The sequence below is a fragment of the Pelmatolapia mariae genome, linkage group LG2 (genome assembly GCF_036321145.2).
Source record: "Pelmatolapia mariae isolate MD_Pm_ZW linkage group LG2, Pm_UMD_F_2, whole genome shotgun sequence".
Taxonomy (NCBI): domain Eukaryota; kingdom Metazoa; phylum Chordata; class Actinopteri; order Cichliformes; family Cichlidae; genus Pelmatolapia; species Pelmatolapia mariae.
The window spans coordinates 23,979,805-24,000,531 of record NC_086228.1 but is presented as its reverse complement, the minus strand read 5'-3'; the positions used below and the strand labels follow the sequence as shown (position 1 = coordinate 24,000,531).

The 20,727-nt window shown below is 38.7% G+C and overlaps 2 protein-coding genes across 9 annotated transcripts in view; both read left to right on the top strand.

Annotated features, from left to right (window-relative positions):
* mbnl3 (muscleblind-like splicing regulator 3) overlaps window positions 1-9,611 on the top strand; it is a 37,316-nt gene extending 27,705 nt beyond the window's left edge. For 5 of the 8 annotated variants that reach the window (XM_063495644.1, XM_063495636.1, XM_063495660.1 and 2 more), the window contains one exon: window positions 2,867-9,611. In XM_063495644.1, the coding sequence (XP_063351714.1) occupies window positions 2,867-3,009 (143 nt within the window). In that variant the 3' untranslated portion in view covers window positions 3,010-9,611. Of the gene's footprint in view, window positions 1-343; window positions 439-2,866 lie in introns of all 8 variants that reach the window. The other 3 variants (XM_063495683.1, XM_063495692.1, XM_063495675.1) reach the window with 3 other exon arrangements.
* Window positions 9,612-11,855: 2,244 nt separating this feature from the next.
* rap2c (RAP2C, member of RAS oncogene family) lies at window positions 11,856-18,823 on the top strand. The gene is made up of 3 exons (XM_063495624.1): window positions 11,856-12,817; window positions 13,465-13,750; window positions 17,497-18,823. The coding sequence occupies exons 1-2, from the start codon at window positions 12,545-12,547 to the stop codon at window positions 13,741-13,743; spliced, it is 552 nt and encodes a 183-aa protein (XP_063351694.1). The 5' UTR covers window positions 11,856-12,544; the 3' UTR covers window positions 13,744-13,750; window positions 17,497-18,823.
* The last annotated feature ends 1,904 nt before the right edge of the window (window positions 18,824-20,727 follow it).

Genomic DNA, 20,727 nt, shown 5'->3' with positions numbered 1-20,727 from the left:
AGATACTCCAGTCTGATTAGATTGTATGACTGTGTATTGCTTTGTTTGTTTAACTGCCATTTTGTTGGTGAGCAATTAATTTTTTTTTATTTTGTATCCTGTCAGCTATTTAAATATGTATTTTTTTCCCCTTTTATCTCTGATTTTGTTTGCATGTGTCCTGGTACTTGTTCAAATTCATCCTGGCAATATCACTTGACTTGTGCCATGACTTTTGATCCTACACATTTTGCCATGGTAACCATATCATTCCTGTTCCCCCTCCCTTCCCCTCCCCTCCCCTTCCCTCCTCCCCGCCCATATCCTCGTCCTCTGTCTTTCGTCTGACTCGCCCGAATAAAAGTTCCCATGATGCACGGTGCCACCACCTCCACTGTTTCGTCGGCCTCGACCCCAGTCACCAATGTTCCTTTCGCTGAATCTGCCGCCTCGAATCAGGTTTGCTCTTTCATTTCAGTCCTCTTTTAATTTTAGCTCTGTAGGATCTCAGTCCTGTTCACTGTCTGCCCGTAGTGTCATGTGTTATCTTCACATTTCATCTCTCCTCACGTTTCTGTTTCTTATGATGCGAGCAAATGAAAACAACTCGTTTTGAGAGGAATCTTGAAATAGACAACTGTTTTCATCTGAGTGTCTTTGTTTGGTGTTGAATCACATCATGTCTGTCTCAGTCGTTACTGTATGCAGTATGTGGCCTGGCATTAAAGCATGCCAGCTCTCATCTCTGTTAAAAAATATATATATATCATATAAAAATAAATGTTTGCAGCCAAACAGTTACTTAATTTGCTTGGATACAACCTACCAGTCAAATGATTTAGGGCACCCTCATTATTTAAATTTGTAATAAACTTGAATGGTACGAAGGTCAGCAGGTCACCAGCAAAGGAAAAAGGAAAAGAAAAATGTGTAAATTTATTAAAAAATAAGTCTAAGTTTAAGAAAACTGGTTGAACTACAGCTTTCCTGCAGCTCTGGAAGTTAATAAATTCACCTGTAAGTGTCCCAACTTTTCTCAAATACTAGAAACCCTTGGTCTTGTCAGGAACAACCTACACCCTCTGATGCACTGTTGGCCCTGAAAAGCCTGAACTGTGAAATAATGGCCAGAAATGTTTTATTCTTTTTGAAACTGGAGCATTTATTGAACCTTCTGACAAATTAAAAAAGAAAATAAATATCAGTTTGCTATATGTGGTATGTTTTATTGCTTAAAACATTTTGTTTTTGAGAGGGAATAAAATAACACTGACGATGCAGACATTTCAAAAACTTACAAAAACTTGTGTATCAAATATAATACAGAGTTGAAGCAATCTTGGTCTGCAGTTTATCCCTCAGCAGCACAGAGACCTGAAATTTCTGAAGAAACAAACTGGACAGAGAGTTAAACTTCGATTAACCAGACAGTCAACCCGCAAGTGCATTGATGTGTGCGCCACTGTGGAAAGACCGGTACAACACAGACGTTACAAGAGATATGTGACAAAAAAAAAATCAACAACACAAAAAGATGAAAAATGCTTGTTAAACCTTAATTTTGGCACAAAACTTTAAGCAGTTTTTATCAAATTTGCCTCTTCATTCTTTATGTGTGTTTTCTTTTATGTCCCAGTGATCACTGAAATTAAAGCCCAGAGCCCAGCTAACAAGTGAAGGAGTCCCGGTTTGATCCCAGGAGGAGATCCAGATCCCTTTGGGGTTGCATCAGGAAGGGGATCCAGAGTAGAAAATCTGCCAAATTAAAGCTACCTGCTGTGGTGACCTCTCGTGAATAAGGAAACAGCTGAAAGTGGCCACAGTGCTTCACAAATTTGTTAGACCACCTGTCAAAACACCAAAAAAAGCACAAATATTTTAGAAATCTGTCAAAAACTTGGTTAAAACTAAAAATTATGTTTTTATTTATTTGGCAAACAACAAACTGAATTCACGTTTTTATTCCCGAATTTGAGCCAGCACACTTAATCAAGCATTAGATAGCATTCAACCACCAAAACTAGTAAATAGCTGTAATTTACCATCTCAATCAAAAAATAATAATGTGCTTTACCAATTCTTTCTGCTTTTTTGTAAAGCAGTAAATTTGATATTTTAGCAATAAAAACATCACTTTGATTTAAGAGTTTGCACAAACTGAAGGATTAACCATTACAGAGACTGCTCGTAAGCTCCATAAATTATTTGCTCAGAGTGCACTGAGATATTACACAATGTAATTGCCCTTAATATGTATAAAAATGAGAGCGCTCTAAAATCCTTTGACTGGTGGTGTTTGCTGCTTTTTGTTGCTTACTTACAGCTGAAACAGAAGTCTGCTTGCTTTGATTTTTACAAAACATGATGGGGATTTTGATTGTCAAAACCAGCAGGAAAAAATGTTTCACATTTAAGATGAAATCACATGTGGCTCGACTCTACTATGCAGCTTTAATGGAATTTACCCGAAATGAACTAAATTTGCATTCTTTCGGTTTACCAGCATCATACCAGGCCATGGTTTTGAACTAACCTGCTGCTGCTATGAATGAGTGCATAACTAGTCAACTAGGCATTGAGACATCACAGATTTTGTAAACTTTCGTTCCTGAGATGTTACACCCCACCCTCTCTCTTTTTGACGTGAAGATTCAAACAAGCAAAGGTGTAAAGTGAGGTGATAACACACATTCAGCATTAACATCTATAAAAACAACCTCAGTGCTAACTTGACTATTTGCTTTGCCGATAATTTTAAAAGATCGTTATAATTAAGCACAGATATCAGTATAAAATAATCTGCTACAGAGGTTTGCCTGCACATGTTTGTGTCTGTAAGAACTCACAGCTCCTCCTCCACCTCTTCCCCCCCCTCTCTCTCTTCCAGTAGACCCCTCGGAGCTTCTGACTTCAGATCCTGTGGAGCTCCAGTGCATTCCCATGGAAACCCATTTCTGCCCTGTCCCCAAACTGCTGGTGGCGGCTCCTGTGGCACTAAACTCAGTAAGCCTTTCCCGAAACCCCAGTTAAAATCCCGTAAACCCCGAGCACTGCAGCAAACATGTGCCTCGCCCACAGTGCACACCGACTGATATCATGTTGTGAACGTAAGAGAGCTGCGATGGTTCATGCAATACAGACCTGGACGTATTACCGTTGCTTTAAAGCAGCCACCCTGATGCATACTGACTCGATCGGGCCGAGCAATAGAGCTCCCTCGTCCTTACAGCCATACATGCCCACACCTTAAAAGTGCAGCACATGTGCGCACACATAAACACACACACATATATTCAAGACTAAATGCCCTTTATGGGTCGGAGCCATCACATGAGGCCACCCAACACATTTGACTGTTCCAAAGTAAGAAGTTCATTGTAGAAAATTCAGACGGACCAGCTGCCGGTCTCCAACCATGACGGGCTGTCAAAGTGAAAGAGTGTTTCATATCATGTCACGTTTACGTTTCAAGATGAGTGCAAATGTGACGTTTGTGTTGTACGACGTGTACCGCTCAGTCTGTCATCGTGGTCTCATTTTGCCTGGTGATACGTCAGTAAGGGGTTGTTGTTCATTTGTTTGTGCCTTTGATTTTTTCTGCTCAGCTGCAGAGGAGACTTAGTGTCCCAAAAATAATTCAAAGAAGAATTAGTTACGTAAATAGAGTGTATTAGCCTGTAGCTGCTATTGGGATAAAGTCTACTGGTTACAGCAAATGCCTCTTAAAATGTATATTAGAGTTTCCTAAATGCAATGAATGATTTGCCCCCCTGTTTTATTGAAAAATGTAGACTGGGTGAAAGTAATTTAGTATGTAATTACTTCTTATAAAGAAGATGGGATGAGGGATATCTTTAGGATGTGTTAAATAAACTGCCTTAAAGCAGCTGAGGTCATGTTCTCTATGTAAGGGCCCCTCTCTGTATAGTACTCTCCAGTAATAGACCAGACAGCTCCAATTGTCGAAACTGATAAACCTGAGCTGTGAAGTTTCTTGAATCGTGATTTCCGATCAGTGATTGTGTTTCCTTTGTGATGGGTAACTGTGTAACGACTAAAAAAGGAAAGGTTCGTCCCGTTTCCTCTGTGATTTGAAACCTGAACACCAGGCTTTGCTCGCCGATTCTGTGTGTGTTCAGCTCGCCTGTACTCTTATTCAAAACAAAATGCTATTCCTGACTCTGTCAGATCTGTGACAGAGTTTTATAAATGCCACTTAAACTTTTACACCTGATGTCAGTTATTGCACAAGATGGAAGCGAGATCGGTTTCCTTTTGTTGTGCCTAAAGTCTGCGGTATATGCAAGGAACTGCCCGTTTAATGCAATATCTGGATAAATCCTCCAAATAAATGTTTCCCTCTCTAATGCAGAGATGTATTTCAAAAGGCTGTTTGTTTGTGTAATTCTCTCCTTTAATGTGGCTTTTGGACTAAATAAGTGGCACAAGATTTTTATGTTTTATGGTTCTGCAGGGAGAAAGCTTCGAACTTGAAAATATCCTGTCTGACTTTAAAATGTCATGTCTTTCTACTGCTGTCCTGTTTGTCAAAAATGACGAGACTCTAAATGTTCTTATAACCAGAATCAAGTTGTAGAAAAGGATGAACAATTCTCATGCTTGATGTGTGATGGTGAAAAAAAAATTTTTTTTTGGCTTTCAAATGTGTAAGGAATTGCTTCGTAGGTGTGTACAAAAAAAATGAACTTAACAGCTTTGGAAACTGGGCTGAAATCACTTATATCCAAATTCAAATGTGCCTCTTTCAAGTCTCCTCAAACAAAACTGTCAGTACACTGTAAGACCAGACCAGTGCTCAAAGACAGATGTGTTATTTGGTACATTATTATAATAGGAAATCACATTTGTATTAGTTTCCTCTGAGACAGCTGTGCTGTCTTACTGTCAATGGAAGGAAAAAAATCAGAGAGTTGTGTGCATACATACGTGTGTCAGAAAAGATGATGGATCACATATTTGGTTAGTTGTAAATGCTGCAGATATTACGACATCTCCCATTGAACATTATTCATTTTAAATAATGTTAATGTGTCGTGAATGTATCTAATGCAAAAACTTTACACATGCCCTTCTAAAAGACAGGCATGCTGAAATGTAATGGTTCACTCTATATAGACTATTTCAGAGGTCACATACTGTAGGTACCATGATGAAACTGTGTTAAGACATATTAAAGTATGTGTATTGTTATATAGATTTATATTTAATGTTAATGGGTGGTGTGACTACTTTTAGAAATATCTTTCACTGTCAGAAAAGGTAGAAAGGACTGCTGTACTCTTTGAAGTACAAATGTACACAATTCAGGTACATTTCAGTACCATTTATTGCTAGTCAGTTTTTCTACCCCTACCCTCTGTAGTATCCAAAGCACTATAAACAAAACATATTATCATTAGGCAGAAAGTCAGCATGCTACCTTTTTTCTCACATGTATTTCCCTTGTTGTCCCAGTACTGCAGCCCTGATTCTGTTAACTTTTGGTGTGGAAAGGCTTTGTGGAGACATAACTGTGCAGAAAACCCACTCAGCCAGAGCTGCAAGTGCAGCACCAGGTATAATCCTGGGATTAACCCTCATTTTGGGCGTGTAAAAGCTTTTCCCTCCTGACCACCTAAATGCCCCAAATAAGATAGGTGGCGTATTTGTGGCAGTTTAAGAAAAAGTACACATATCTGCTTACTTTTTTTTAAAGACAGAAGATCTGAGCTGCTCTTATGTTTCTGTGCTAATACTAAGCTGGAAAGAGCTGCTAGTTAACACAGAGAAAAGGCCAGCACACCTTAATAAACAGTTGTGCAAAAACAACCGCGTTACACATTGTGACTGCTTGTGAACAGTGAGGTTGCCAGGCAACCAGCAATATAACCCAGATGGATTGTAAACTGTTCATGAAGAAGTAATTACAGGAGGAAAACATCTATAAAACTACAGAGTGCCCTCTTTATATCCATTTTAAAGATTAAATGTGCAATCTTGCATGGAAGGTGTTTACACCTTTTAGATAACTAAAAGTTAGCTTTTGGACAAACTGTGTAATGTTTGTAATAACTTAAGCCAACTTAAACAAGAATAGAGTGCCCTCTATAAGTACGTTAACAGATATCATTGATAATTTATGCATCTGAAGTTGATATTAAAGCACAAAAATGAGACAAAACAGTAGGTGGCTTTAGCTCTTATATAGTATATAAGTAAGTAAGTAAAGTTTATTTATAAAAGCACTTGTCACAGAAATGAAGTTATAAAGTGCTTGGCAAAAAATAGTGTAAAATAAATAAAAACTGGGAAAAATCACAATAAAATATAATAGAAAATGATAGACGTATAAGTAAATGTCATCTGCATAGAAACGATAAGAAACTTCTGAAAAACCCTGAATGATGCCAGCTACAGGAAGAAAGCAGAAAGAAAATAATAACTGGCTCAGGATTGAGCCTTGCATTTATCTGAGCCTTGCAGATAAATAAGAAGAAAGTCAAATGGAAACCATAGGTCTACTAAGGACAGTATCATGGTCTACAGTATCAGAGGCTGTGCTGAGGTCAAACAGACCGAGCAGAGAACAAATCCCTACATCAGAAGCCATATGAAGCATGTTTACTGAACAGCAAAAAGTTAGCCTAAAGTAAACACTACTGAACTGGTCTACAAATATCAAGATGCATAACTATCTATTTCTGTGCTGTTTGTGTATTAAATTGCACATAATAAAAGCTAAAGCCAGTCTGTATTTTATCTCATGCAATGCTTTTATCCTAAAATGCTAAAACTGAGGTTTAAAATATCTATTTCAATCTGCAGTTTACATACTTTTAGAGGACACCTTATTTGTAATAACCTAATACCAGTTAATTTATCTGTGTAGCTCCACTTTGTATGGAAACAGGCTAGTGCCCCATACAGCTGATTTAAGCTTCATATTTACTATACAGACATAAGAGTGATATAAAATCTTGTGAATAAGTGTATCTCCCAAAATAGTTGAATAAAGTATTTTTAAAGTATAGCTGACTTTCTATCTGCATGGTGGATCAAACAGTATGTAGGCTCATAGCTGTCTCTATGAACCTGATGATCAGAATGTCCAGACAGGTCCCTTTTTCTAAAGACTAGCTTCGTCCAGCCAATCCCCTCCTTAAGTGACCCTACCCCTAACATCAGTATGCCTTCACTAACAACTGTCCAGCTGGAAAAACAGAATACTTGATTAATAAACTGTGCCTCTCGAGGGCATTTGAGGTTTTTAAATACATTTAAATGTATCTATTAAGGCTCAAGAGTGTATTAATTTGAGGATTGTGGAGCACCATGAGTAAAAAAAAAAAAAACAATGTTTTTAACTCTTAATTTTGTTCCCTCATTCATTCTATTGTACTTGATTACCTTTGGGCCTGGTTGTAATTTTTTTTCCCACACGGTCCTAAATCATAACTGTTCAACGTGTGCAGAGCTCTGATCTTCGCTGTCCTGTGATCAGATCCTTCAGCATGTGGACACAGTTAACTCAGTCCTGAGAATACAAACAAAGGGCCTTAATCCTCGATCATATGTCACAGCTGTGTATGAAAATGTATTAAATGTAAGATTTTTTTTCTGACATAAAAAAAAAACGCGGCATGAAAATAATAATAACAATAATGATAACAAAAAAATCATTTATATGTAGTTAATAGTTTGTGTAGACCAATATGAAAAACATTATGATATGAAAATCGTTTGTACACAATGATGGAGTCATTGTTAATGGTAATAGTTGCTGTTGCTTTGGCAACAAGATGACAACATGGCTACCTTTTTATTATCCTAATAGTGATTTTTTTTCCACAATAATTGAGATGACATACAGCACTAACTTATCCGAAAAGGGAATGTCTAATTATTAGTTTGTCTTGTTGCAACGTGATTGAAAAACTTTAATCCTTGTAATAGCCAAAGGTCCTTAGGGGAGGTCAGCTGTTTATTTTGTTTTGTTTATTTGACGTTCATTTTATATTTAGGTTTTTTCTTCTTGTACATGGTGTTTTTGAGAAATAGGAATGAACTCTGGCTTTTAGAGCAAACATCTGTCAGGGAGGTAAAGAGGCCCTTGGACTAACTGGAAGATCTTTTTTCTGTGGAGGCGAGCGGTTTTTGCCGTTTGCCTCCTACAGACCGAGAGATCTGGCTCAGGTTTTGGCCAAGAAGGTGGTCTCGAGGTCTCTTACTGCCCAGCTGTGCTGGGTGATGTCGATCCTCACTGAGGTGTATACGAATGTGTGATGTTCACCTTGTTTGCACTTATGTACATAACTATGTCAGAATACTCAAAATTTATTTTGAATAAATACAGATAAAAGAGTCAATTAAAAAAAATCTAATCAATATATTGTTAACGATATGTCTATTGTTTTCTTACATCTGCCCTTTTGTTTGTTGCTAGAGCCCTGTTCTTTGCTAAGCATGGCACTGCCTAGCTGTAAACTACAAATGATTTGCTTTATAAAGCTATTTTTTTCAGTTCGGTTCAGTTGATTGATCCTCTGTGGTTTAATAATATGCGACCCTGACATCAAACAGGAGAGGTGGATCATATGTAAGAACCTAATCTGAGCAGATGACATGCAGACACATTCCTCTCTCCAGTAAAGCACCAAAATAAAGCACAGAGTAGCTCCATCTGCAGGCTGAAAAACAAAATAGGAGCCGATATTAAATCTGACCACAGAGGAACAGAGATTTAAATTCTCCTTCATCTCTGTCATTTTGTAATTTTTTTAAACTCTCCTGTTTCTTGTCATTAACCAAAACAATAATAAATCTGAATTCTCCTCAGGATTTTAGACTAAATTGCAAACAAACGGCTTTTCCAATATTTTCCTCTCCCAGCAGCAGCAGCATCCTCACATGACTCTGGTTCTGCTGATTTGAACATGTGATGTTCTTTATTTGCCCCCAAAGCCAGCGATTTTGTTGCCATGGCACTTCTCCTAGTGTTGGACTGACTGAGTCATCCTGGAGAATCGGTTCACAGCCCTCTGACTGTTGAATATTGACTTCAAAGAGTTTGTGAGCAGGGACGGGTCTCTGAACGACGTGTACCCACAACTCACCAAAGCTTCTCTACTGACTCACCAGCTCCCCTCATCATTGCTGTCCCAGTTTAAGTACATGCTGTGGGTTTTAAATCACTGTATTGTTACGATTCATTTTAGTTGTGATTGTGCCTTTAATGTGCAAACTGGACTTTTAGGTTCTACATCTCAATGACTAAAACCGCCACGTGAACTGATCGTGTGCCAATCATATCAATTTAATTACATCCTCTGTTGAGTCCACAACTTATTTTTTAAATTGGGTACAATCGCCGACTGAACGACACCCCCATGGAAGATGATGAGGGCCAAAGACTGTTCAGGACTAAGCCATAAAAAACTCTGACACTCTTGGGCAGACTTGAACGTGACTGCTGTTTCTTTGTTTCACTCTGTTTTCTGCTTGTGGTGCTTGTATGTGCTCCTGTGCTACATGCCAATTTATTTTGCAGTGTATAGCTAATTATGAGTAAGTTACTGTGCCTATGATGAGTTCTGCAATTTCTGTTTGACCTTAAATAAAACACTTCATTGTGATCCTCTTGTGTGTTTTTTCTTTTTGTCTCCTTCATTGCAGACATACACATACAACAAAAAAGTATATAAACCACAACGTACACCCTGAACATCTGGTAATGCCCCTAAATGTGCATATATAGCCTTAAAGGACCCCTTTATGCAACAACTGTTAATAACTAAGACTACAATAACACACATGCATCTCAGGGGGTTATCTGTATATAAAGTGTTTTGGCACCCAGGAAAGACCTTTTAACCTTTCACAAAAGAGAAATCAGGTCATTGGGATGGAGATGAAAATATTATGGGATTAAATTTATTCAAGCATAGGGTATAGACACACTGGACATTTTGTTAGGTACACCTTGCCAGTACTGGGAACTGGAAACATTCCTCAGAAATGTTGTAGCCTCAAATCGTGGCCTCAGTTTCCTGTTCTTAGCTGACAATACTGGCACCTGATGTGGATTTCTGCTGCTGTAGCCCATCTGGGTTTACAGATGCTCTTCCTCCTTGGTTGTAACTTGTGGTTATTCGAATTACTGTTGACCCTTATCAGCTTGACGTAGTCTTGCCATTCTCCTCTGACCTCAGGTATTGACAAGGCATTTTCCCTCAGAAAGCCATGCTCTGTAAACCCTGTGATTGTGTGGGAAAATCCCACTAGATCCACAGTTTCTGAAATACTCAGACCAGCCCATTCATGCCATTTTCAAAGTCCCTTAAATCACAATTCTTCCCTATTTTGATGCTCAGTTTGAACCTCAACATGTCAATACACTGAGTTGCTGCCATGTTATTGGCTGATTAAATATTTGTGTTGATTGAGGAGTTTAAAGGTATACCTAATGATCTGCCCAACAACATATAGTTTAAATCAATAAAATAGTCTATAGCTCAATAAAATTAAATAAAATTAAATAAAACAGGATCAAACAATTATCTTAATTATCTAAAAAATAAATGAACTCAAATATAATGAGGTAATATAACTATGCATTACAATAAAAAATGCAAAATGGCTTACTAAAGACAGTATGGCAAAAACCAGATGAAATTAAAGTTTCTTAGATAACAAAGTGTAAAGTGTGATGAATGGTGCAGTTTTGAAATTAACTGCATTGTAGAGAGTCACTGTCTTCAGTATGCAGAATTAATGTGAATTAGCAGTCCACTAACTTAATCTATTGCAGTTAAAAGCACTATAATAAAGCTATTCAGAGAATGTCGCCCTACTATAAATATAAAAACAGGAATTGAAACTGCTCTCAGAGGAAGTGAGGATGACCAGCTTTCCTACGCTGCTGATGTAAGACCGCAACCTCAGTAGAAATAGTCAAGATGGACCTGCAGCCGATTCATTTTGTGGCTGTTTCTTTAAACAAAGTCTTCTTCATATAACAGCAACATTGTGATTGCACATTAAACCAATCTTTCCTCACAACGTCCAGTCTTGGTGTTTTTCATATTGTGTACTAACACATACTTATGCATCAGTGACTAATCCCCTGGAGGATAGTGTGTAACTTTGCGGGAAAGTAAATGAAACCACTTCCTGTGACAACAATCTGCTCATTTAGATAACTTGTGTGAATAAGATAGGACTGCATGATAAATCGCTAAATATGTAGGTTAGCAATTATCACCATTATTATTATTGTGCATTCAACTAAATGGTAACAAAACTGAAATGGTAACAAATTGTCTATTATGTGTGGACATAAAACTAGCTCATCACTTCAGTTAGTTTACTGTTTTATGCTTGAATGACTCAAAGGTCAGTGTAAAACAGTTTTTAAAATTTTTCATCTGAAAATGGCCAGGTACAAGGACTGGACTGAAAATGAGTGAAAAGGAAAAAAGATTTTCTTCAAAAAGCCTGGAGAGCTATTTAAGGGCGAATTTAAAAAAAAAAAAACTAATTTAAAAGAATAAGGGGTTGCTCAAGGCATTTGTACGGAAGAGGATTAGGGCCACTGGAAAAAAAAAAGAATTCTGAGAAAAAAGTCAGAATTCTGACTTTAATCTCAGAATTCTGACTTTTTTCTCAGAATTCTTTTTTTTTTCCAGTGGCCCTAATCCTCTTCCGTACATTTGCACAGTACTGTATTTAAATAAATAAATATCAAGGAAAGAAAATGATCAAGTCCCCGCGACCCAGAATTGGCTAAGCGGAAAACGTGGATGGATGTTAGAAACGAAAAATCGTAATTTTCTGTAACGCTTTTCTGTGCTTTTATTATGAAAACCGTCGCAGCGGAAGTCTGATTCTCGTTAGCGGAAACAGGTTGTTAGCTCCAGGAAATCAGATGGTTGAAAAAAAGCCTTTCTTTCTGAAGCAGAACCCACCCTGTATACAGTCAGATATATACCGGACCAGTAATAAACTGTAGCCAATGGACGGTGGGATTATAACACTGAGTCTGCGTCGATAACGGGCCCGGTTGCTAGGGCGCCGGGCTGGGCCGGAACCAGAACCAGGCCCGGGCTAAGGGGAAGGACGCAGTCAACGCTGCGGCGACACCGGCGGGCTGCTGTGGGGACTGTCATGCGGTTTAGGGGTTGGAGTCTAATGTGTACCACCGTGACCTGCCGTCAGTAGATAGACCACAAAGTTCACTGATCAACGCCGGCGCTTGTGGTGAATCACATCGATCTAACGGCTGAAAGCGCGAGGATGGCACAGCGGGAATTCAGCCAGGCGCGAGCTAGCTTTAACGCTAGCTAACGCCGGAGTTGCCGGACATCAACTTTTACTGTCTGACTAGCTGGAAAACGTAGAAAAACCGAAGTATGAGCGGTTGAGCTGTGTTTATGTGAATGAGGGGGGTTATTGTATATCGTCTAACTTTTTTGGTTTATCTCGTTAGCTCTCGTAAAGGCCTGATAAATGTTTGTGGAGCGAGTATAGCAGTCGTTAGCTGCTAAGTTAGCCCGCCTTGACCGCCCCAATGAAAGAATACAAAGTTGTCGTGCTGGGCAGCGGCGGCGTCGGGAAATCCGCGCTCACCGTGCAGTTTGTCACCGGCACTTTTATCGAGAAATATGACCCGACCATCGAGGACTTCTACCGGAAGGAGATCGAGGTGGACTCCTCGCCCTCCGTGCTGGAGATCCTGGACACGGCGGGGACGGAGCAGTTCGCGTCCATGAGAGACCTGTACATCAAGAACGGACAGGGCTTCATCCTGGTCTACAGCCTGGTCAACCAGCAGTCTTTCCAGGTACCCCAGATGCACCACACACACCTGAAAACTGTAACCGTATGTGGTTAATCAGGCTGTGATTCATACTTCTCATGCAGGGAATGCTACAAGCCACATTATCGAGATTAAAATGGGAAGGGTAGGGCTCATTTGGATCCCCAATATCTCCATATAGCACTCATTTGTTGAAGGATGGCACCACACAGAAAACAAACAGTGCATAAGAAAGCCTAGATAACTATGAACCAGGTCTACTAAAGAAAATAGTCATCCCACGTCCTGATATTTTAGAGCCTTCAATATTAGCACTCGGTATTTAATGGATAATTACTTTTGAAGTACCAATAAATAAAAGTAACAGTGCTTTAACTAGATGTGAAAAGATGTTTTGGCCTTCCTGAAAGGAAAAGTTTAGCAACCTTAAAATAGATATTTGCATATTTCCAAAACTTTCACGAAAATTCACGAATGTCTGCTGGGTAAAACAAAGCTTTACCTCAACAATGTGACCATTTTTGAGCCAGAAAAATCGTAATTAAATGTTTGCATCATGAAGAAATTGTGCCTATTGAGAAATAACCAAAGTTCGCATCTGCTTGATTATTCATTTTTTGTTTTGTTTAAATTTCAATATCTCACAGTTCTTATTTTTCTCAATCTTTAAGGACATCAGACCAATGCGAGACCAAATAGTGCGAGTGAAGCGCTTTGAGAAGGTGCCGCTGATTCTGGTTGGTAACAAAGTCGACCTGGAGTCTGAGCGTGAGGTGGCCGGATCAGATGGACGGGCTTTGGCTCAAGAGTGGGGCTGCCCCTTTATCGAAACCTCTGCCAAGAGCAAGACGATGGTGGATGAGCTGTTTGCAGAGATTGTCCGGCAGATGAATTACTCCTCGCTGCCGGAGAAGCAGGAACAGTGCTGCACAGCCTGCGTGGTACAGTGAGGAAAAGGTAGGGACATCATCTAGCAGGGCTGTACCCATGCTCTGGACACACAGCACATTTGGCTCCTCATCATTTTTACGAAATGTGATAAAATGTCCCTGTAGAGATGGTTCACAAGACTGAGTGGTGTTTTGAGTGCAGTGTGAGGGAGAGAGAGATTCGGCTGGAAGTGAGAAAGAAGAGTGGGTGGTGCTGCTCTGGGCAAACTGTTTGGTTTATCTTGTTATCATAAGATCGCAGAAAGTATGCAGCATGAAGAATGCAACTGTCTGAATGCTCAGGGCCGGGAGGAAGAGCAGTGGGCAATGAAGCAGATGGTCCTATGAGGCGAGCCACAGAAAGAGGAAAATGTGACATCCTGAAAAAGAATTTATGTTCCAAAACAGGAAGTTCAGTTTAGATTCTGTGAGAGATGCAACCGCGGTTTAAAACCCACCAGCCTTTTAAATCTTATGCAGCTGTAGGATTCTCGCAGGTCATTTAGTCTCAAATTAAAACAAGAAAATCAAGATGGCTGCTTTAAAAATTCTTAGTGCTAAACCTTTAATCATTACTCTGTTAATTCATTGTCATCTTATGGTGATATATGAGGTTGATTCTCCATCAGTAGCTTTAATTTGGACTTTTAAGTTGTTTTTAACTAATGATGACATCTGTGAAGTTCAGGATCCAAAATGTGTCAGATAATCAATAATAAGTAATCCTTAAACCCTTTGGATTTTATTTGAGTCCATGAATACAGCAGATTACGTTTTTTGAAGTACTTCACATTTTCACGCTAGAAGTAAACACAGAACAAAACATACAGCTGAGTTTAATAGATGCTTCTGTAGACAGCAGGCACAGATGTGCGTTCCAGATTTTTGAGTTAAGACTGGAATGATATCTGATCCAGTTATTAGATCAGTGGATCCCCAGCTCAGTGTTTTAAAAAAATCCCAGTGAGCCAACAGATCAGACATTTAAATTTATTATGTATTTATATACTGCTAGCTAAATGCACAACAGTATCATAAATGCGTTTTGGGGCATAAATAAATGTAGTAGAATAAATGATGCGCCTCTCTTGAGACTGCTGCAGATATTGTTACTACTGTAGAAAGAGAGTGCCTGCTGTTGTCATTCTGCAGCAAATTTTAGAAATTGCCGGATCAAAAAAAAAAAATTAATATTAGATAACCCAAGTAAAAACAAAATGGAGTTTTTTTTTATTATGGGAAAAGATCTATCCAAAATCATGAATTAACTGTGATTAATTCACAGGGGGTAAGTTCAGTTTCACTAGTACACCCTACCAGACATGTTGAATCAGGAAATCACTTAACGAGAACCTGTCTAACAAAGTGAAGTAGGCTAAATTAACTCAAAAAGCAACACATCGTGCTGTGAGTTAAAGAAACTCAAACAGATTAGAAACATTGACATCTCTTAGTATGGAAAGAGTTAAAAAGCGATTTCTAAGGCTTTGGAACTCCACTGAATCATGTTGACAGTCATAATCCATAAATATAGAGAACTGCAGTGCACATTCCCAGCAGTGGATGACCTACCAAAATTACTCCCAAGAGTGCATCAACAACTCATCCAAGAGGTCACAAAAGAACTCAGAACATCTAAAGAACTTTAGGCCTCACTTCCTACAATAAATGTCAGAGTTCATGATTCAGAAATAAGAAAGAGAATGGGCAAAAATGGCACCCATGGGAGAATTCTCAGGCAAAAGCCACCGCTGAACAAAACAAACCCAAAGGCTCGATTTGTGTTTGGCTAAAAACAAATGTGAGCTTAAAATATTTCTGTTACATTAGGTGTAGAACTAACACAACATTTCATAAAAAGAACATTGTATCAACAGCCAAACATGGTGGTGGTAATGTAATGCTTTGGGGCTGCTTTGCTGCTTCAGGACTTGGATGACTTGATGTAATTGATGGAACTATGAATTCTGTTCGCTACAAAAACAGAAACCAAAAAACCTGAAGAATATCCTGCCATCAGTTCATGCTTTGAAGCTCAAAAGCATTTGGGTTTTAAATGGGGATGGGAATTGAGAACCTTTTCCCAGTATTTCAGTTTCTTGTCTGCCTGCCGATCAAGCCCGCTTATTGTCCATTCATTAGGATAGGGATTTGTGCTGATGCGTGGGACTGTAGCCTGAGGTTTATGTTGTTAAATGGTAATTATGAGACGGTATGTTTCAGGTCATTTTACTGAGAAACGCGAAAGTAATGTAACAAATTACTTTCTCATTACCTTTTTAGGGAAAGTGTTCTGCATAATATATGTAATACATTATTTGTTTTAAATGTCCACCAACACAACAAAGACAGGAAAAGCCTCCACCATGCACAAACATTTAACCACACAGCACTATAAGTAAGGATTGAATCGATAAGGAATCAATCAGTAAATGATATGGATAATGGAATCTGAATCACTAAATTCTTATCAATTCCCATCCCTGGTTATGCAGCAGCACAATGAGATAAGCCTACCTCTGAATGGACTTAAATCAAATTGAGATGCTTTGGTATGACCTTAGACTATTTATACTTGAAACCCTCAAAAAGTATTAGTGAATTAAAACAGTTCTGTAAAGAAGAGTGGGCCAGAATTCCTCCAAAGTGATGTGAGAGACTCAATGGCAGTTATTGCAAACACTTGATTGCAGTTCTTGCTGTGACTAGCTCTTATGATTAGAGGACAATTACGTTTTCACATGGGGTCAGGTAGTTTGGGTTAGTTTTCCATAATATATGAAATCATTAAAAACTGCTTTTTGTATTTTACTTGGGTTATCTTTTCCAATATTAACATTTGTTTGATGATCTGAAACATGTAAATGTGGAAAAAAGAAACAAAAGAGAGAGCAGGGGCAAACACTTTTTCTCAGTACTGTAACTTCACTGTAACCTTTAAGCATCAGTTGCAAGCTTTACGAATTTCCTTTCCTTAAACCGCAAAACTCAGTAATTTAAAAAAACCATCGGGCATTACCGTGTACACAGTAAACATTCCACACAAAAATATTTCAACTCAAAATACCGCCATGTGAGTATCAGTTTTTATCCACAACTTGATTTTATCACACAAACCGTAGCGTTCCTTAAACATCGTTCTGTTTGGGCATTGACCTGCAGGAGGATGTAACCCTGCGTGTATTACAAATAAAGAAGAAATATAGCTAAGAACAGTAAATACTGTTGCACTCCAGGATTCAAATTAGTTTAAGAAAGTAGGTTAATAAGCTACATGAGCAAATTTAATTATGTTTAAACAAAAAAAATCCAGTATGTGGGCAGCCATTTTGGGTCCAGCAGGCTGCAGTACACTGGAAGAAATTTACTGGACAGTAATCCGAACAGTTTTTTGTTTTTTCTTGTTTTTGTTTTTATTGTGCACAGAGTTTTTAAGTTTGGGAGGAAAACATTTTCTTTATGCACCTCGGACATGGAATACTTTATGCCATATCCTTAGTGGATTTAAAGCATCATAAGGATTGTTAGTAAGGAGACGTGTGCCGTCGATGACTTTTAGTTGTACATTTTGTCTGAGCAGCAGTCCAGAAACCAGGGAAGCTTTAGTTTACCGTTACATATGGCAGAGAAAAGCATAAAAAACTGTTAAATAATCCAAACATGAGTCTGACTTGTATATGAAAATAATAACTTTGACATGCTTTGATCTTAAAAATCATTGAGTTTAACTTCACAAACCCTGAGCTAATGGCCTCCTGTGTTTCTGTTTCACAGACTCATCATTTGTCTGGATCCACCTCAAGCTTTTCGATGATCCTTTAACCCGGGCACAACCTGACTTCAGCCCTGCTGATTAAAAACTTACCGCAGCTGGCAAAGTTTCTGCTTGAGGTGGTTTCTGACTTCCTGTCTCAGAGCATCTGACAGGAAAGACGTCGGTCCTATTTTTGATATCATAACTGTTAGAAGATGTTTCTGCTGCAACCTCAACGGCCTTCGCGATGACCCGGGATCAAGTTGGACTGACTGACTTTTACGAACGGCCACCTGTGAATTCGTCTTTTCGGGTTTTTTTGTTTTGTTTTGGTTTTTATGTGTGTTGTTTTTTGTTTTTTTCTGAAATATCCCTGAAAGCAGGAGTGTTTGTGAGGTTGCAGCATCTTTTTAAAGCTGCTTAAATCATTACTATATACTTTAATATTCCTTGTATTATGTCTCAAGTTTGGAATTTGACAAATTATTTCATATTATTGGAGCATTTTCACTTTTAAGCATGCTTACTTCAGCCAGTTTCCCACCCTGGTGTACCGTGCTGATCTTATTTTGAAAATCTTATTCCATATAACTGACACAAATTAAAGTAACGGGAGGGTTTTTTTGTTTTGTTTTTTAGCTCAGCAGGGTGAATAACTGTATTAAACCAGTGATGCTTATTTTTAATATTTCAGTAGTGTGAGGCAGTGATACTCATCTGAAAGCACGCACGCTCAAAAGTGAAAATGTTTTTTACCGCTAATTCAACTTGAAGTGATGTGGATGAGCCATTTTGCTGTTTTCAGTCTCTACAAGGTGTGACTTGCGTGGACGCCGGTCTTCCATTTTCAGCTTTCTTGAGGGCAGTTTTTTATTTTATTTTATTTTATTTTATTCTATTGGAGGGAGGGGAGAACGACTGCAGGAAGTTCAGCGTGCATATTTTTGTTTGACTCCATGACGCGTGTCACTTTAAATATTCAGAGACGCTAATTCCTCATCATTTAGAAAAAATAACTCCCTCTGAAATGTGGATTAATAAGAAGTTCTGACACAGTTAATCAGATTTTACTTTGTATTCTTCTTTTTCTTATAGTAACCTATTTATTAAGAGCTAATGACACGGGCTAGCCAGTTTTAAACTTTGATTTTATACTAGTTATTTGCTTTCTGTGCATTTTTGGGATACATGCTATGTTGTATCTTTGTTTTGAAGCTAAGAATTTAACAGAGCCTTAAGATATCTGTTGCGCCCCGTTTGGCCTCATATTTCTTTTGTTTGTTTGTTTTTTTCCCCCCTGGAAGATAACAATTGTCATCATTTGGTAATAAACATGCTGGAATCTGCTTTTGTGATGGGACACAAATTTTGTCTTTTACTTGACTAAATAACCCTGACTTGATCATTTATACACTAGGGTAAACAAGTAATTGTTGAATTATTAAATTTACCAGCAGTCCATAATGTAATTGGTGGATTTATTTTAATAATTTAATTGTTAAATTCTCAACAAAACTATTAAGAGGAGATTTACAAAAAATGTACATTTTAGTTAGTGATGTAAGTATTTGATCCCCTTGTAAGACGTGATTTGGTGCTTTGTTGTCAGATGTGTCATGCATATTTGGTATAAAATATGGACATAGTCTGCGTGAACTACTGCATAATTTTGAGCCAGAGGTTACCATTAACTGGGTATTTATTATTTAATTGGTGCTAATTTCACTCATCAAAACTGGAGAATAATTTATTGCGTGATCTGTACCTCACAGGAAGCTGTAATGCTAGTCAGATAATCCAGAAATGATCCAAAAGGCACCAGCAGCACACAAACAGTAAAGAGGTCCAGTTTAATGGCTCAAAATAGTAGATGAGGCCTAGCAGACCCCAATCTGATCCAGCTGCCTGTGTCAGGACATGCAGCTGTGATGAATGGGAGAATTATCCACAGAGGTCAGGCTGTAAAATTAGGCATTTTAACATGGGAGTCTCTTTTGGAGTTGCCCTCAAGTGGACAGTAGAGGAACTGCAGTTTCTCTTCCTCATTCCAGCTGTCAAGCATGGTGGTGGAGGGGTGATGATCTGGACTTATTTTTCAGCCACAGGCCCTGGGCATCTTTTAGTCACTGAGTCAGCTCAATGAACTCTACATAAAAGTATGCTCAAATGAGTCAAATGTGAGGACATCTGACAGATAAAGCTTGGCCGAAGTTGGGTCATGCAATAGGTCAGTGATCCCAATCACACTAGCAAATCTACATTAGAATGGCTGAAATGGAAAGCAAGCACTGCACAGAGACACCTTTATTTTTTCACATGACTGCTTATATACACAGAAAGATGGAGTTTCATTTTCTCGACTTATGAAAGTAACAAGAAATCTTAAGGATGCTTTATGTTTCCCTAAAAGAGAACTAAGAGCTTAAGATCTCCACAGTTCTGCTGTGAGGACAGTTCATACAATGTGAAAGGTGCACGGTACCTGAAACCAGCTCTACCGAGGTTTCCCGGCAATATCTGGGGTTAGCAGTCAATGTGGAAAAAAAATGGGTCTTGGGTCCTCTTTGCTGCACTTTGACACATAAATGAGTGCATGCAGGTTTTAACACCATACCTGACATGTGCACTAATAAGGCCCACACAACAACTTTTGTGATGTTTCTGGTAAAAGAGCAAGAAGAGTTCCAACTTTTAATCGTCTAAAAATAAACACTGCCAGTAATAGGCCACACTTTCCATTTCCTTGTTAATGTGTTTGTTTTTTCGTGCACCAGCCTGGCAGTTTGTTGTGTGTGTGTGTGTGTGTGTGTGTGTGTGTGTGTGTGTGTGTGTGTGTGTGTGTGTGTGTGTGCGCACCATTTGCAGAGTTTTGTTTTTTTTTTCTTGCAGATTTCACACATGATGGTGCTGCAACTTCCCACACAGCAGAAAACTGGCTCATCTTCATTGCTACTGCTATTTGGCTGTCAGGTGGAGCTGTTGGGTGCACACTGAATCTGCATCCTGCACTGAGCTGGCAGATGCTTCTGCTGCTGTGTGGGGTCGCTGATGTCTCACAATCAGCAGGCTCATCTCAGCTCTTCAAGGAAACTAAAGTCTCGTTTTCCTGCTGAGTTTATCTCAATCTGCACTGTGAGTACAGCAAAAAACACCACATCAGCCTACAGGGAACAGGAGTGTGTCATCTTATATGAAAACATGATTACCACAAACAAAGTGAGTCTTTTAAATTCACCGAATGAGAAACAAGT

Bases quoted from the DNA above. Each gene is read 5' to 3' on its own strand.
- rap2c (XM_063495624.1), top strand. From the start codon at position 12,545: ATGAAAGAATACAAAGTTGTCGTGCTGGGCAGCGGCGGCGTCGGGAAA. The intron at 12,818-13,464 runs GTACCCCAGATG...TCAATCTTTAAG, and splicing joins TCAACCAGCAGTCTTTCCAG to GACATCAGACCAATGCGAGA.